The following is an 18,864-nucleotide window of genomic DNA, read 5'->3' as shown; positions in this document are numbered from 1 at the left end:
CATTTTTCCCCATCAGATTTGGACAACCATCTGTTGTTAAAAATAGTTTTTAATCATATTTATTTTATATTGTTTTTTATATTGGTTTTATATGTAATTGTTTTTTCTTTTTATTCAGTCATTGGTGGAGCTAAGGATAATATTTGAATATTGTTTTTAATATTGTTGTGCAGCACTTTGGAAACATTTTGTTGTTTAAATGTGCTATATAAATAAAGTGGATTAGATTGTCACACCTGCCAGCTTGTCCCATTTCAGTCCTAACATGTCCCAACACGCATTTACCTATGTGAACAAGTCATTACCTGTGGTTGTGTCTTTAATTGACTGCATGGTTGCCAGCTACTCCGTGATTTGAAAGTCTGCAGTTATCCCACGTAAGAAGAAGAGCAGCTGGAGGTGTCACGTACATCACAGATCTCATCCAAAGTTAGCGAAAAACAGTCCATGCGGGCATACAGCGCAACAAAGTCCAATAAGCACTCCTTAATAAACTCTCCGTCAGAAAACGCCTCCCTTTTTCTGGCGCTTTTGTGAGAAATGACGAAACTTGTCCTGACGGCTGCATCTCTGGGGGTGTGAAATATGACAAAAAGTCCTTGTTGGGTTTGCAGTTTTACCATCAACGCATCAGCCTCCCTTACGCGCGCTTCATCAGACACATTCCGGTATTTTCCCTCGTGTTTCTTCGTGTAGTGGCGATTAAAATGATATTCTTTAAACACAGCAAGCTGTGTACCACAAATTAAGCACACGGCTTTACCATTAATTTATGTAAAGAAATACTTGGCAGTCCAAAACACGCCATTCGTCATCAACTTTTCTCTTTTTAGCGTCTCATCACTTGTCTCTATGCACCTTCACTCACAGGTTCCCCCCGGACATACGGCATAAATAACACATTTCAAATAAAAGCAGCACAGTTGTATTGCGCGCAAGACATAGATGTTTTTTAAACTTTATTTTGTAATTTGTTATTGCGCCGTTCAATTCACTCACAATCGCACACGCGCTTACGTCCACACGGAAGTAATACAAATACGCTTTTCAAAACAAAAGCAGCACCGTTGTATTGCACACTCGACATAGATACTTTTTTAAATTTATTTTGTAATTTATGATTGGCCTCACGCGGGCCGGACAGGGATGCGCAAAGGGCCGGATGCGGCCCGCGGGCCGTACAATGCCCAGGTCTGTTGTAATATGTATATGTGCTTTGCTATGGAGGTTTTTTCCCACTCCAGACTGGGCCCCCTTAGGAGTCCAGTCTAGATTATATTTTTTTTACTCATCCTTCCCCAGCGTTTTACCTTTTTCCCCATCTTTTACGAGGCGCCTTGTGGCGACCCATCAGCTTACCTGTTCTGTAACCCTGTACACTGTTTGTCTAATCTTGAACGGGCCTGTGCTGAAAACAAAGACCTACCCTATCCTATCCTATCCCAAGGTTATCCAGGGTAAATCCCACCTAACCTTATCCTTGTCCACACACACACAATGTGCATGCTCAGGCCTCGTTCTACACTAAGCCGACTAAGCCCCACCCCCCAATCCAAATCGCAAATCCCATAGGGGTGATGGAAGGATGGGCAGCGCCTGAGAGCTGTGGCCTGCCACCATGGCCCCCCCACTCCCTCCCCTCTGTTGCTAGATATCTCGAGATGTACCTTGTAATATGTACATGTGCTTTGCTATTGAGGTTTTTTCCCACTCTAGATTGTATTTTTTTGCTCATCTTTCCCCAGCGTTTACCTTTTCCCCCATCTTTTACAGGGCGCCTTGTGGCGACCCATTAGCGTTCCTGTTCTGTAACCCTGTACACTGTTTGTTTGTCTAATCTTGAACGTGTTTGTGCTGAAAACAAAGACCTACCCTATCCTATCCTATCCTAAGGTTATCCAGGGTAAATCCCACCTAACCTTATCCTTGTCCACACACACACAATGTGCATGCTCAGGCTCCGTTCTACACTAAGCCGGCTAAGCCCCACCCCCTAATCCAACGCCCTTGACGCAAATCCCATAGGAGTGATGGAGGGAAGGGCAGCGCCTGAGAGCTGCGGCCTGCCACCATGGCCCCCCCCACTCCCTCCCCTCTGTTGCTAGATATCTCAAGATGTACCTTGTAATATGTACTGTATATGTGCTTTGCTATGGAGGTTTTTTCCCACTCCAGACTGGGCCCCCTTAGGAGCCCAGTCTAGATTGTATTTTTTTTACTCATCCTTCCCCAGCGTTTACCTTTTACCCCATCTTTTACGGGGCGCCTTGTGGCGACCCATCAGCGTTCCTGTTCTGTAACCCTGTACACTGTTTGTTTGTCTAATCTTGAACGGGTTTGTGCTGAAAACAAAGACCTACCCTATCCTATCCTATCCTAAGGTTATCCAGGGTAAATCCCACCTAACCTTATCCTTGTCCACACACACACAATGTGCATGCTCAGGCTCCGTTCTACACTAAGCCGGCTAAGCACCACCCCCTAATCCAACGCCCTTGACGCAAATCCCATAGGAGTGATGGAGGGAAGGGCAGCGCCTGAGAGCTGCGGCCGGCCACCATGGCCCCCCCACTCCCTCCCCTCTGTTGCTAGATATCTCAAGATGTACGTTGTAATATGTATATGTGCTTTGCTATGGAGGTTTTTTCCCACTCCAGACTGGGCCCCCTTAGGAGTCCAGTCTAGATTGTATTTTTTTTACTCATCCTTCCCCAGCGTTTACCTTTTTCCCCATCTTTTACGGGGCGCCTTGTGGCGACCCATCAGCGTTCCTGTTCTGTAACCCTGTACACTGTTTGTTTGTCTAATCTTGAACGGGTTTGTGCTGAAAACAAAGACCTACCCTATCCTATCCTATTCTAAGGTTATCCAGGGTAAATCCCACCTAACTGTATCCTTGTCCACACACACACAATGTGCATGCTCAGGCCTCGTTCTACACTAAGCCGACTAAGCCCCACCCCCCAATCCAAATCGCAAATCCCATAGGGGTGATGGAAGAATGGGCAGCGACTGAGAGCTGCGACCTGGCCAACATGGCCCCCCCACTCCCTCCCCTCTGTTGCTAGATATCTCGAGATGTACCTTGTAATATGTACATGTGCTTTGCTATGGAGGTTTTTTCCCACTCTAGATTGTATTTTTTTGCTCATCCTTCCCCAGCGTTTACCTTTTTCCCATCTTTTACGGGGAGCCTTGTGGCGACCCATCAGCGTTCCTGTTCTGTAACCCTGTACACTGTTTGTTTGTCTCATCTTGAACGGGGTTGTGCTGAAAACAAAGTTTCGTTGTACTTGTGCAATGACAATAAAGACCTATCCTATCCTATCCTAAGGTTATCCAGGGTAAATCCCACCTAACCTTATCCTTGTCCACACACACAATGGTCGTTTAAGACTGAACAATATCCAGTGTTGTGGTATTTCAATGAACTGGAATCTAGTGTGCTGTGGGGCCCTATTGTAGTGAATCACACCTGAGACATCATAAATTAATCAAATCTTTGTCGTAGAATGTTTTTTGTCACATTGTTTACTTTCACATGTCCGTTAAAGATTTGATTAATTTATGATGTCTCAGGTGTGACTCACTACAATCGGGCCCCACAGCACACTGGATGCCAGTTCATTGAAACACCACAACACTCATGTTTATATTTGTGTTGCAGACAACACGTTGTGTAACCGTGCATTGCCAGTACAGAGCTTTTCTCACCTGTGTCCCGTTATAAACGCCAACTTGAATGAGTCGACTCTTCTGGTAGTTGAGAATACTGTAGTGGGCGTACTTCCTGTCGCCGTCGTCATTGAACTCCACGCGTCCCGTGAGGCCCTCTGGGTATTTGGATGACATCAGCACCCTGTGGCAAGCAAAGGAAAAGTAGATAAAACCCTTTAAAAAAAAAAAAAAGTGCATTCAAGGGAACAGTCATTTTTTCCTCCTGTATGATATTCTGACAATGAAATGTAATTTTGGTCAAAATTTGGGGTCTTTTTTCAAGTTATTTCAAATAATGCACACAAGCAATTTGCAGCAATTAATCACAATTAATCAAAATGCGTGTCTGAATAATTGTGATTGATTGTGATTAATCCCATTTAAATTTGTAATCGTGTGACAACACTAAAAAAAACATTACGTTTATTCATTATATTCGTACCTACTATATTGTATTAGTAAAATAGAAGTAGTTAGGCATAGGTACTGTAACTTTTGTATTTGAATCGATACAGTATCAATTACCGGTATCTGGGAATCAATACCAATATTCAGCAGTACCAGTTTGTGTGTTTATGAGGTAATGAATATAAACTTTTGTATTAATGCAGCTGAGATAGGTTCCAGCACCCCCCGCCACCCCAAAAAGGGACAAGCGGTAGAAAAATGGATGGATGGATAATAATGAATATCATTTATTTTATTTACAAGTTTGCATTTATTTCAGTTTGTCCTCAGTATGTTGCTGTCGCCAGGAAGTAGTTCTTGCCATTAAGTCTAGTCTTTTGTTGAGTCCTACAAAGTAGTTTTTTTTACCAACTGTGGAGGGGGGCGTGGTCGGCGCGCCTCCTGCGGGAAGGGAGTGTGTATGGCCTGGCTTCGAAGCCCAGCTGACAGGTGAGTAGATTGCCCAGCTGGGGCTAATTATTGTCAGATTGTAGCTGTTTTTTTTTTTTAAGCCTTCGCGTTCATATTTCGCTGTGTTTGTTGCATTTTTTGTGCGTTTCGCTTGATTGTAAAATATGTCGATGGAAAGGGGGTGTGACATTCATATATTGTCAATATTCAGTGTTTTATCGTTCATGGTTAATATTGTGAATCCCACATTCTTTATTTTCATGTACATTTTGGGTGTCTCATTCAGTAAAAAAAATTAAAATTCCATACCGTTTTTAGCATTCAATCAGTCATTATTGTGAGGTTTTGTACAAACCCCGTTTCCAAATGAGTTGGGAAATTGTGTTAGATGTAAATGTAAACGGAATACAATGATTTGCAAAGCCTTTTCAAGCCATATTCAGTTGAATGCACTACAAAGACAACATATTTGATGTTCAAACTCATAAAATTTTTTATTTTTTTTGCAAATAATAATTAACTTAGAATTTCATGGCTGCAACACGTGCCAAAGTAGTTGGGAAAGGGCATGTTCACCACTGTGTTACATGGCCTTTCCTTTTAACAACACTCAGTAAAGGTTTGGGAACTGAAGAGACACATTTTTGAAGTGGAATTCTTTCCCATTCTTGCTTGATGTACAGCTTAAGTTGTTCAACAGTCCGGGGGTCTCCCTTCTGCTATTTTAGGCTTCATAATGCGCCACACATTTTCAATGGGAGACAGGTCTGGACTACAGGCAGGCCAGTCTAGTACCCGCACTCTTTTACTATGAAGCCACGTTGATGTAACACGTGGCTTGGCATTGTCTTGCTGAAATAAGCAGGGGCGTCCATCGTAACGTTGCTTGAATGGCAACATATGTTGCTCCACAACCTGTATGTACCTTTCAGCATTAATGGTGCCTTCACAGATGTGTAAGTTACCCATGTCTTGGGCACTAATACACCCCCATACCATCACACATGCTGCCTTTTACACTTTGCGCCTAGAACAATCCGGATGGTTCTTTTCCTCTTTGGTCCGGAGGACACGACGTCCACAGTTTCCAAAAACAATTTGAAATGTGGACTCGTCAGACCACAGAACACTTTTCCACTTTGTATCAGTCCATTTTAGATGAGCTCAGGCCCAGCGAAGCCGACGGCGTTTCTTTTATTTTTTTTTACCAACGTTCTGAAAATTACTTTTAAATTAATTAAAGTAATTAGGGTTCGCATGTACCCTGTACAAAGGACTCCCACAGGGAGTCCTTTGTACAGGTACAAAGGAACCTATTGAAATTGTAAGGTTGATTATTATTCCGCAGCTTTGCACACTACTTTGCCCCCCTTAACATGCTTCAAAATTCACCAAATTTTATACACACATAGAAAAACTGGGACAGCACAAACCCCAAAAATCAAAATTGCGCTCTAGCGCCCCTTAGGAAAGAAACAAAAACAAACTGCCTGTAACTCCCACTAGGAAGGCCGTAGAGACATGAATGTAGGTCTTACTTAGACCTACAATTCATAATTTCACATTCTCGGGCAAAAACCAACAGGAAGTTGGCAATTTCCCCTTCAAAACAAAAAATGACTAAAAACACTCATTTTTGCCTCTTTGAGCTGTAATTTGACCCCCTTAAAATACTTCAAAACTCACCAAAATTTTTACACACATTGGGACTGGTGGAAATTGCGATCTAAAAAAAAACCGAACCCCAAAACTGAAAATTGCGCTCTAGCGCAATTTTTGAATAAAACAGAGACAAAACTGCTTCTCAGAGGAAAACACAGACAAAACTGCTTGTAACGTCCGGTAGGAACGTTTTAGAGACATGAAACAAAAACCTCTACGTAGGTCTCACTTAGACCTACATTTCATAGATTGAAATCCTTCAGCAAAAATCAACAGGAAGTTTGATATCCCCACTTCAAAACAATTTTTTTTTTAAAAGCGGTCACCAAACATCAAACATTATCTCCTCTGAGCGCGTTTGTCGTTTTGGCTTCAAACTACTACAGGAGAGAGATTGAACCCTTCTGATTAAAAGTTGGTGAAAGCGTTTTAATACGTGCTACGGTTTTGATTTTACGAGCCTTCAAAGAAAAGAACCACTGTGCCGCAGCACCTAGGAAAAAAACACAGACACAACTTCCTCTAACTCCCAGTACGAATATCGTAGAGACATGCAACAAAAACCTCTATGTAGGTCTCACTCAGGACTACCACTGGGCAAAAGCACCTGCCAAAATGCGGACCCGACCAACGCTGCTTGCAGCTTTAATTAGTTTTAGTTACTTGACCAAAATAGTAAAGAATTACTACGTGAATTTCTTTTCAATACATGCAATTAATTACTAACCCTAACCCTCTGAATATTATGTTACATTTTTTTCTCTAAATTTGGCCCCCCGAGGCAAAGCAATTGGCCAGGCCTGACCTAGAGGGCAATCCGCTATGAATACGCCTCAGCTTGACATCATTCATGAGCAACAATATGTTACCTCTGGTTAAGAAATCGACTGATGGCTGTCATATGTCTCCCTATGTCTAGCATTAAAAGATTACAGTTGGTACAAAATGCGGCTGCAAGGCTTTTGACAAAAACAAGAAAGTTTGATCATATTACGCCTATACTGGCTCACCTGCACTGGCTTCCTGTGCACTTAAGATGTGACTTTAAGGTTTTACTACTTACGTATAAAATACTACACGGTTTAGCTCCAGCCTATCTCGCCGATTGTATTGTACCATATGTCCCGACAAGAAATCTGCGTTCATAGAACTCCGGCTTATTAGTGATTCCCAGAGCCCAAAAAAAGTCTGCGGGCTATAGAGCGTTTTCTATTGGGGCTCCAGTACTCTGGAATGCCCTCCCGGTAACAGTTAGAGATGCTACCTCAGTAGAAGCATTTAAGTCCCATCTTAAAACTCATTTGTATAATCTAGCCTTTAAATAGACCCCCCTTTTTTAGACCAGTTGATCTGCCGTTTCTTTTCTTCTCTCCTCTTCTCCCCTGTCCCTTGCGAAGGGGAGTTGCATAGGTCCGGTGGCCATGGATGAAGTGCTGGCTGTCCAGAGTCGGGACCCCGGGTGGACCACTAGCCTGTGCATCGGTTGGGGACATCTCTGCGCTGCTGACCCGTCTCCGCTCGGGATGGTTTCCTGTTGGCCCCGCTGTGGACTGGACTCTCGCTGATGTGTTGGATCCACTGTGGACTGGACTTTCACAATGTTATGTCAGACCCACTCGACATCCATTGCTTTCGGTCTCCCCTAGAGGGGGGGGGGGGGGGGTTACCCACATATGCGGTCCTCTCCAAGGTTTCTCATAGTCATTCACCGACGTCCCACTGGGGTGAGTTTTTCCTTGCCCGTATGTGGGCTCTGTACCGAGGATGTCGTTGTGGCTTGTACAGCCCTTTGAGACACTTGTGATTTAGGGCTATATAAATAAACATTGATTGATATCTTCTTGTCAACAAACGGTGTATTGTTTGGATGGCAAGTGTGTCCCTTCATTCACTGATTTGTTGATCATTTCTCGCTGTGTCACAGTGTGACGATACCCATTCTTGGTTTTGTATTAGTGTTCCTAAAAATAGATATACCGGCCCCCAGACACAATTTTTTCCTCTAAATTTGGCCCCCCGAGGCAAAGTAATTGGCCAGGCCTGATCTAGAGGGCAATCTGCTATGAATACGCCTCAGCTTGACATCATTCATGAGCAACAAAGGTATGGAAATATTCTACCGTTTGATTTTACGTGACCCCGGTACCTGGTGGTACACACAGAATTCTGTTGTACCTACAAGAGTGGTACTCATCCCTACGAGTAGTAGCATTATTATTGTTAGTAAATGAACACTCTTCTGTAATCATGAATGCAGAGAAGAAAGAATATGCCAGAAATGTGCGTACCGTTTGAAGAGAGGCCCTGTTTTCCAGATGTTGGTGTTGCCCACACATCCCTTTGGCGGCTCTGTGATGTTTTCCTTCTCAAAGAGCTCCTGGATGGACTGCGCCACCACCGCCACCGCGTCATTGATGTGAGCCGACTCATTCTTCCCGTTAATGAGCTGCAGGCCGATAAGACCTACGACCCGTCCCGCAAAAAAATGAAAGAGGCAATTACTCGTCCGTTGCAAAGTGCTGCCTCTTAGGATCCTTTTGCAATGCTCCGAGTGGGCCGAAACTTATAGGGCCTCCGGTTTAGACATCCTGAGTAAAAAGGTCCACATCAGCAGCCACAGAAATAAATATATTTCAGTTCTGGTTTTTTTTAGTTTTTTTTGGCTACTGATGACCTTTTTACAGCATGTGTAAAGAGTCCCTTGAAGTTGGATTTGAATTTATTCCTTTCCTGTTATGCTTAACTGGGGGAGGGGGGGGCGGGGGGGGGGTAGGTGGTCAGGCAAACTAAACCTTGTGTTACTGGTTCTGGCTAAACAAAGCAGGAATCCAACTTCAGCTAAGTTTTCTGATTGCAAGCAGGTCCAACCGACTTCTGCAAGAAGCCGCAGTGGAGGTGAGAGAGACAAGGACAGAATGGGAAATAAATAAAAAAAATAATTGTTTGCGCTAAGGCGGGGGTCAGCAACCCGCGGCTCTTTAGTGCCGCCCTAGTGGCTCCCTGGAGCATTATTAAAAAATGATTGAAAATGGAAAAAGACGGGGGAAAATGTTTTTGTTTTGTTTTAGTATGTTTTTTGTATGAGGACAAACATGACACAAACCTTCCCAATTTTTAGAACTACCACTGTTTAATATGTTTGTTTGTATGCTTCACTGATGACACTATTTAGCGAACATCCTTTTTATTACTACTAATTTCGGCGGTTCTTGAACTCACCATAGTGTGGACTGTGACGCAACAGTTGTCTCATTTTGTCCACCAAAAGTTTTATACTGTGTGTGAATGCACAAAAGTGCGCTTTGTTGATGTTATTGACTTGTTGGAGTGCCTATTAAACTTATAGAAGACTTTTAAAGTAATTTTGATAGTAGGCTATTATTGCTAATATAGACACTTACATCATGTGTTGTCTTCATTATAACACTTATATACGACTTTTAACGTCATTTTGATAGTAGGCTATTATAGCTAATATAGACACTTACATAATTTGTTGTCTTCATTATAACACTTATATAAGACTTTTAAAGTCATTTTGATAGTAGGCTATTATAGCTAATATAGACACTTACATCATGTGTTGCCTTCATTATAACACTTATATAAGACTTTTAAAGTAATTTTGTTAGTAGGCTATTATTGCTAATATAGACACTTACATCATGTGTTGTCTTCATTATAACACTAATATACGACTTTTAACGTCATTTTGATAGTAGGCTATTATAGCTAATATAGACACTTACATCATGTGTTGTCTTCATTATAACACTTGTATAAGACTTTTAGAGTCATTTTGATAGTAGGCTATTATAGCTAATATAGACACTTACATCATGTGTTGCCTTCATTATAACACTTATATAAGACTTTTAAAGTCATTTTGATAGTAGGCTAATATAGCTAATATAGACACTTACATCATGTGTTGCCTTCATTATAACACTTATATAAGACCTTTAAACTCATTTTGATAGTAAGCTATTATAGCTAATTTAGACACTTACATCATGTGTTTCCTTCATTTTAACACTTATATAAGACTTTTAAAGTCATTTTGATAGTAGGCTAATATAGCTAATATAGACACTTACATCATGTGTTGCCTTCATTATAACACTTATGTAAGACTTTTAAACTCATTTTGATAGTAAGCTATTATAGCTAATTTAGACACTTACATCATGTGTTTCCTTCATTTTAACACTTATATAAGACTTTTAAAGTCATTTTGATAGTAGGCTAATATAGCTAATATAGACACTTACATCATGTATTGTCTTCATTATAACACTTATATAAGACTTTTAAACTCATTTTGATAGTAGGCTAATATAGCTAATACAGACACTTACATCATGTGTTGCCTTCATTATAACACTTATATAAGACTTTTAAACTCATTTTGATAGTAGGCTAATATAGCTAATACAGACACTTACATCATGTGTTGCCTTCATTATAACACTTATATAAGACTTTTAAAATAATTTTGATAGTAGGCTATTATTGCTAATATAGACACTTACATCATGTGTTGCCTTCATTATAACACTTATATAAGACTTTTAAAGTAATTTTGATAGTAGGCTATTATTGCTAATATAGACACTTACATCATGTGTTGCCTTCATTATAACACTTATATAAGACTTTTAAAGTCATTTTTATAGTAGGCTATTTCAGCTAATATAGACACTTACCTAATGTGTTGTCTTCATTATTACACTTATATAAGACTTTTAAAGTCATTTTGATAGTAGGCTAATATAGCTAATATAGACACTTACATCATGTGTTGTCTTCATTATAACACTTATATAAGACTTTTAAAGTCATTTTGATAGTAGGCTATTATAGCTAATATAGACACTTACATCATGTGTTGCCTTCATTATAACACTTATATAAGACTTTTAAAGTCATTTTGATAGTAGGCTATTATAGCTAATATAGACACTTACATCATGTGTTGCCTTCATTATAACACTTATATAAGACTTTTAAAGTCATTTTGATAGTAGGCTATTATAGCTAATATAGACACTTACATCATGTGTTGCCTTCATTATAACACTTATATAAGACTTTTAAAGTCATTTTGATAGTAGGCTATTATAGCTAATATAGACACTTACATCATGTGTTGTCTTCATTATAACACTTATATAAGACTTTTAAAGTCATTTTGATAGTAGGCTAATAGAGCTAATATAGACACTTACATCATGTGTTGCCTTCATTATAACACTAATATAAGACTTTTAACGTCATTTTGATAGTAGGCTATTATAGCTAATATAGACACTTACACCATGTGTTGCCTTCATTATAACACTTATATAAGACTTTTAAAGTATTTTTGATAGTAGGCTATTATTGCTAATATAGACACTTACATCATGTGTTGCCTTCATTATAACACTTATATAAGACTTTTAAAGTCATTTTGATAGTAGGCTAATATAGACACTTACACCATGTGTTGCCTTCATTATAACACTTTTATAAGACGTTTGATTTTTTGCGGCTCCAGGCAGATTTGCTTTTAGTATTTTTGGTCCAATATTACAACATTTTTGGGTTGCCGACCCCTGCACCCAGGGGGAATCTGAGAGGTAGGAGTGAGACAGTGTTTGTGAGCACATTGTGATTAAATGTGAGAGAAACTGAATAAAATGATAAACAGGAAAATCTTACCATTCTACCAGTTGCAAAACTCTTCCTTTATAGATCATTAGAAACCAGGACATTAATATGGCAGAATTGCATAATGAAAAGCCAGGAGAGACAAAAAACAAGGAGCACTGAACACAACACATTTAAACCTTTAAACACGGTGTGCTTAAACGTTTAAACGCTCAGCCGTCACGCGACACACACTGGTTCCACGGTGAATCATGTAACGCGTCCACGCTTAATCTCACTAATCTGTGTGTTTGTTACGCTCCGGCCCCCGAGTGAGGTTAACTCGGGCGTTTGCCAGAGGCTTCGGCCCGGATGATGGACGTACCGTCTGGCGCCTCGCTCAGCGCTTTACCCGACATCTCCCGCTCGCCCACCAGCCACACGTAGCCGGAGCCCGTCATGTTGAGGAAGCGGGCGGCCTTGTACACGGCGGCGGCGTCTTCCTCGCTGGCACAACGGGACAAAGACACCAAGGAGCAAAAAAGTTGAGTAAAACAAAAAGATCCAGTGAAAATAAGTCATTTAGAATGAGTAAACACAGTATTAATAAAATGCTAAACAGACAGTAACTACATTGTTTCCTATACATAAACCTGGGCCGATAACATATTTTTGCAGATAAACTATATTTCGGACTATAAACCACTACTTTTTTCCCAAGCTTTGAACCCTGCGGTTTATAGAAAGGTGCGGCTAATCTATGGATTTTTCTCCCCTAACTGCTGAGTTATGGAATGGATTAAAGGGGAACTGCACTTTTTTTTTTAATAATTTTTCTGTAACGACGGGGTCCGCATTTTACTGCGTGGATCGTTCTCCCAAAATGCAGATGGAACTCCAGAGGCAAAGTGCAGGTAAGGAAATTATTTATTGTCTATGAATCAACAGGCATAGGAATAAAAAAGTAGACGTCGTTAACTGTTGCGTAGTGCAAATAATAGAGGGTTAGAGAATAAGTAGCTCTCTGATTAGTGCCCGGGAGCAGGTGAGCGTGCCGAGCAGGTGAAACTAATTTGCACCCATGGCAAAACAAACCCAGGGGTGCACAAAACAGGAACTGAGGGAGTCAAAAAACTAAACAAAAAGATCCGGTGAAGTACAATTTAGAGAGAAAGTAAGTCGTTAAGAATGAGTAAACACAGTATTAATAAAATGCTAAACAGACAGCAAGTACATTGTTTCCCATACACAGGCCCGGGACGATAACATATTTTTGCAGATAAAAAATATTTCGGTATTTTACGGACTATAAGATGCTACTTTTTTCCCGAGCTTTGAACCCTGCGGATTATAGAAAGGTGCGGCTAATCTATGGATATTTCTTCGCTAACTGCTGAGTTAGGCAATGGATTAAAGGGGAACTGCACGTTATTTTTTTAAATTTTGCTGTAACGACGGGTTCCGCATTTTGCTGCAAAATGCAGATGGAACTCCGGAGGCAAAGCGCAGGTAAGTAAACGGTTTATCGTCTATAAATCAACAGGCATAGGAATAAAAAAGTAGACGTCGTTAACTGTTGCGTAGTGCAAATAATAGAGGGTTAGAGAATAAGTAGCTCTCTGATTAGTGCCCGGGAGCAGGTGAGCGTGCCGAGCAGGTGAAACTAATTTGCACCCATGGCAAAACAAACCCAGGAGTGCACAAAACAGGAACTGAGGGAGTCAAAAAACTAAACAAAAAGATCCGGTGAAGTACAATTTAGAGAGAAAGTAAGTCGTTAAGAATGAGTAAACACAGTATTAATAAAATGCTAAACAGACAGCAACTACATTGTTTCCCATACACAGGCCCGGGACGATAACATATTTTTGCAGATAAAAAATATTTCGGTATTTTACGGACTGTAAACTGCTACTTTTTTCCCGAGCTTTGAACCCTGCGGATTATAGAAAGGTGCGGCTAATCTATGGATTTTTCTTCGCTAACTGCTGAGTTAGGCAATGGATTAAAGGGGAACTGCACGTTTTTTTTTAGAATTTTGCTATAACGACGGGGTCCGCATTTTACTGCAAAATGCAGATGGAACTCCGGAGGCAAAGCGCAGGTAAGTAAACGATTTATCGTCTATAAATCAACAGGCATAGGAATCAAAAAGTAGACGTCGTTTACTGTTACGTAGTGCAAACAAGAAAGCCAGACGGTGTGTGGCGAAAAACAGGAATACGTAGCTCTCTGATTAGTGCCCGGGAGCAGGTGAGCATCCCGGACACTAATCAGAGGCAGGTGAAACAAATTTTCACCCATGGCAACTAAAACAAACCCAGGGTTACACAAAACAGGAACTGAGGGAGTCATAAAACTAAACAAACATGATTCGGGCAACGGATCATAACATTTGCCTATCGTTGAAGATCCTTATGAGACAAGAACACATGTTTTTTTCCCTTTTTTTTGCGTTCTAACTCGTAATAATCATTCTATTGTCTAGTGATGTGTATTTCTGGTCTTGGCAGTGTGGCTGGATCAAAAAGAGACGTCGGGGAGGCTTTACAGAACTAAAAGTTGCTTTATTACAAGCGAGTGTCATTATACAGGACCGCAGTTCCTGGAGGAGGTCAGGTTAAAAATGAGGCACTCCTACAAACCATCATTCTTACCTCCTGTCTGTGTGTGCGTGCTGGGTCAGGAGAGCACATCCTGACCAATAATTGGATGTTTGTGTTTAAGTGACTGAAAAACAACAGTCGTAACTTAGATGTTGACATTCAGCTAAACATTTTGTCTCTTCTCATGGATAGGGCCATCACCTTTGCATACCAAGGTCCAATTGTATTGCCTAAACCAGGGGTCACCAACCTTTTTGAAACCAAGAGCCACTTCTTGGGTACTGATTAATGCGAAGGGCTACCAGTTTGATACACACTTAAATAAATTGCCAGAAATAGCCAATTTGCTCAATTTACCTTTAACTCTATGTTTTTATTAATAATTAATGATATTTACACTTAATTGAATGGTTTAAAAGAGGAGAAAACACGAAAAAAAATGACAATTAATTTTGAAACATAGTTTATCTTCAATTTCGACTCTTTAAAATTCAAAATTCAACCGAAAAAAAGAAGAGAAAAACTAGCTAATTCGAATCTTTTTTTTTTTTAATTCAAAAATTTTTTTATGGAACATCATTAGTAATTTTTCCTGATTAAGATTAATTTTAAAATTTTGATGACATGTTTTAAATAGGTTAAAATCCAATCTACACTTTTTTAGAATATATAACAAATTGGACCGAGCTATATTTCTAACAAAGACAAATCATTATTTCTTCTAGATTTTCCAGAACAAAAATGTTAAAAGAAATTCAAAAGACTTTTAAATAAGATTTAAATTAGATTCTACAGATTTTCTAGATTTGCCAGAATATTTTTTTTGAATTTGAATCATAATAAGTTTGAAGAAATATTTCACAAATATTCTTCGTCGAAAAAACAGAAGCTAAAATGAAGAATTAAATTAAAATGTATTTATTATTCTTTACAATAAAAACAATACATTTACCTGAACATTGATTTAAATTGTCAGGAAAGAAGAGGAAGGAATTTAAAAGGTAAAAAGGTATATGTGTTTAAAAATCCTAAAATCATTTTTAAGGTTGTATTTTTTCTCTAAAATTGTCTTTCCGAAAGTTATAAGAAGCAAAGTAAAAAAATTAATGAAATTATTTAAACAAGTGAAGACCAAGTCTTTAAAATATTTTCTTGGATTTTCAAATTCTATTTGAGTTTTGTCTCTCTTAGAATTAAAAATGTCGGGCGCGAGACCAGCTTGCTATTAAATAAATACAATTTAAAAAATAGAGGCAGCTCACTGGTAAGTGCTGCTATTTGAGCTATTTTTAGAACAGGCCAGCGGGCTACTCATCTGGTCCTTACAGGCTACCTGGTGCCCGCGGGCACCGCGTTGGTGACCCCTGGCCTAAACTAATCCAATATATATCAGATTATAGGTGAGTTTTGTCTTTACCCTTTGCTTTAATATTTCACTGTTTGTTGCATTTTTGTTGCGTTTCGCTTTGATTGTAAAATATGTGGATGGAGAGTGGGTGTGACGTTCATATGTTGTCAATATTCAGTGTTTTATCCTTCATAGTTAATATTGTAAATCCCACATTCTTTATTTCCATGTACATTCTGGGTGTCTCATTCAGTAAAAAAATTTAAAAATTCCATTCTGTTTTTTAAGGCGGTCTGTCATAACGTTTTTTAGCATTCAATCAGACATTATTGTGATTTTTTTTGTATTAGTATTACTAAAAATAGATATGCTGGCCCCCAGACACATTTTTTTTCTCTAAATTTGGCCCCGGAGTCAAAACAATTTCCCAGGCCTGGTCTAAATGCCGCTGTGTGCACTGCAAAAAGTCAGTGTTCAAAAACAAGGAAAAAAATACAAAAATTAGGGGCATTTTACTAGAACTAAGCAAAATTATCTGCCAATAGAACAAGAAAAATTTGGCGTGTCAAGACTTTCCAAAACAAGTCAAATTAGCTAACTTCAATGAACCCCCAAATACCTCAAAATAAGTATATTCTCACTAATAACAAGTGCACTTTTCTTGGTAGAAAAAAAAAAAAAGAGACCTTTTTGCTCAATATGTTGAAAAATATTCTTAAATGAAGTAAATGCTAGTGCCATTATCTTGACATAATGATATGCGCTCGGCATTACATTTCTTGAAACCAGCAAACTTATAGTAAAAACTAGTTTATGTTCCTTAATGGAAAGGCAACAAGGCAAGCGCTTGTTACTCTCGGGGTCTCCTAGCCGCTCAGGCAAATCATATTGTCTAAAAATGCATTTTTCCATCGATAACATGACATCATCGCGCCAAGTGCGTGCTCTTTCAGTCAATTAGTGCGCAAGGAATATATATATATATATATATATATATATATATATATATATATATATATATATATATATATATATATATATATATATATATATATATATATATTTATTTATTTATTTATTTATTTACAGCCTGGCCCCGGGCCAATTTTTTTTTTTAATTGTAATTTTGAAGAATTTATCTGAATGTGCATGAACTATTTCTGTTCAAAATTGTTAGAAATGTTAAAAGTTGAAATATTAACTGTCAGTTTACTGTACTGTGCCAACTGTACTACTATATGAGTACGTGTTTTCTATTGTTTCATTGAAAATAAAACAGCAAAGTCCATTTGGCTGTCATCTGTTTTAATTATGAGACACAATTGTGTCAAAGTCATGATTTTTTTTTATTTCATGCTTGAAATAAGAAATGATGACTTTAAAAAAGTAGTTTTATACTTGTGAGTGTTGATGACACAACAGTTGATATTCTAGTTTCAAGCATGTTTTACTCAATATAGCTCATCAAATCTCAGCGACAAGCTGTAATATCTTACTGACATCATTTAGGACCAAAACACTAACATAAAATCTGCTTAGTGAGAAGAATTATCTTATCAGACAGAAAATAAGCAAATATCACCTTTATTTGAGATATTTCATCTTACTTAGATTTCAGTTTTTGCAGTGTGGGAGAAATGAATGTTGCATTTTGGGTAAAGTCTCACCTGGCGGAAAGGATGATGACCCGAGCCTCCAGTTCTTTGGCCTCCAGCAGCAGAGCCGTTAAGTTAGTATCCTGGCTGAACTGGAGGACTTTCTCTGCCTGTGATCGGGGCACAAGAAAGGTCAAGCCGGCTACTTCCCCTCCCTCAGACACCATGATGCCTCTTTACCTGCTTGGTTCGAGCTTGGACGATTATAGTTTGAAAACGGTAGGGTAAAAAAAAAAAAAAAAAAAAGCGATCCAGAGGGATATTCCGGCTGAATTTATAAAAAGGTACAAAAATTTTTGATTTTTTTTTTTTTTTGTTTGTTTCTTTGTTTGGCATGCAAACTGAGGGTTATCAAGGCTTCAAAAAAAGGACGTGCATGTGTTAGGTAGGGGGGAAGAAATAGGTCAATGCAACCAGTAACTAAAAACGGGTGAAGGGGGGTGAGAAGTGGCGTTTTGACAAAAAAAAAGAACTTCTGTAAAGTAGGGAGGTGCTACAGAACAGGAGGAAGTAGCATCTGGGAGACGGGGGGAGGGGGGGGGGGGTCCCACACTGCCGGTTCTCCAAAGAAAAAGGCTTGCAAACTCTGTTTGTGTGTGAGTGACAGTTCAGAGGACATGCATTCCTTTTTTTTGAACGACAAAATGAAAATGACAAAAGCCGGGGCGGGCGCTGCTCGCTGATCTTTTCTTTCTTTTTTTCTTTTTTTTCTTTTTTTTTTCCTTGCTGAAAAAAATGAAAAGAGTTTTCATAGCAAAACCATTCTTCATGTAAACCACAGGGGGGATTCCTCAAATTAAAAAAGTAAAGAAATAAAAAAATTGAAAAAATAAAAAAAAAACACGTGCTACCAAGAAGGAGGGATGGGGGCATTTCTGGGTCGGCTGGTGACCGGTCGGGGCTGGTTTCTAGTTGCTACGTTTGGAGAGTTGGTGGGCGGCGTGCATTGACCATGCAAATATACCTTAGGTCCTCGCTTGTTGTCATAGGACAGTTGGTCGAGGTTTTCATAGTTCCTTTTTTTATTCTGATGAGTAATGTGCACAGAGAAAATATGCAGACACAGAGAAGTATTATAAACAGTTGAAAATGGAGGGCAGCAAAGCATTCCAACAAATCTCCACTTGTGCTTCAAATTGGGATCTTTAACGGTGAGGCTTGCAAAGACATCAAGACTGCTCAGTAAAAAAAAAAAAATCTACAAATTCATGTAAACAACAAGCAGCAATGATTATAAATAGACTTTTACTAAGTCAACATTATAATTCAGCTACTTTGATTTATTGCAAACACAACAATAGGCCACTTCCTGAACAATAATAACTATTGTACAAAACTACTACCGTATTTTTCAGACTATAAGGCGCACTTAAAATCCTTTTTTTCT

The 18,864-nt window shown here is 39.1% G+C and overlaps 1 protein-coding gene across 1 annotated transcript in view; it reads right to left on the bottom strand.

The window, feature by feature from the left end:
• Positions 1-18,864, bottom strand: part of LOC133659165 (glutamate receptor ionotropic, NMDA 1-like) — a 102,481-nt gene that overhangs the window by 35,576 nt on the left and 48,041 nt on the right. The window contains exons 4-8 of the mRNA XM_062061898.1: positions 18,442-18,504; positions 17,490-17,587; positions 12,254-12,375; positions 8,526-8,700; positions 3,715-3,859 (exon numbers count right to left, since the gene is read on the bottom strand). Of these exons, the coding sequence (XP_061917882.1) occupies positions 3,715-3,859; positions 8,526-8,700; positions 12,254-12,375; positions 17,490-17,587; positions 18,442-18,504 (603 nt within the window). The remainder of the gene's footprint in view (positions 1-3,714; positions 3,860-8,525; positions 8,701-12,253; positions 12,376-17,489; positions 17,588-18,441; positions 18,505-18,864) is intronic.

The sequence above is a fragment of the Entelurus aequoreus genome, linkage group LG10 (genome assembly GCF_033978785.1).
Source record: "Entelurus aequoreus isolate RoL-2023_Sb linkage group LG10, RoL_Eaeq_v1.1, whole genome shotgun sequence".
NCBI lineage: Eukaryota > Metazoa > Chordata > Actinopteri > Syngnathiformes > Syngnathidae > Entelurus > Entelurus aequoreus.
This window is presented reverse-complemented; position numbering and strand designations above follow the sequence as displayed.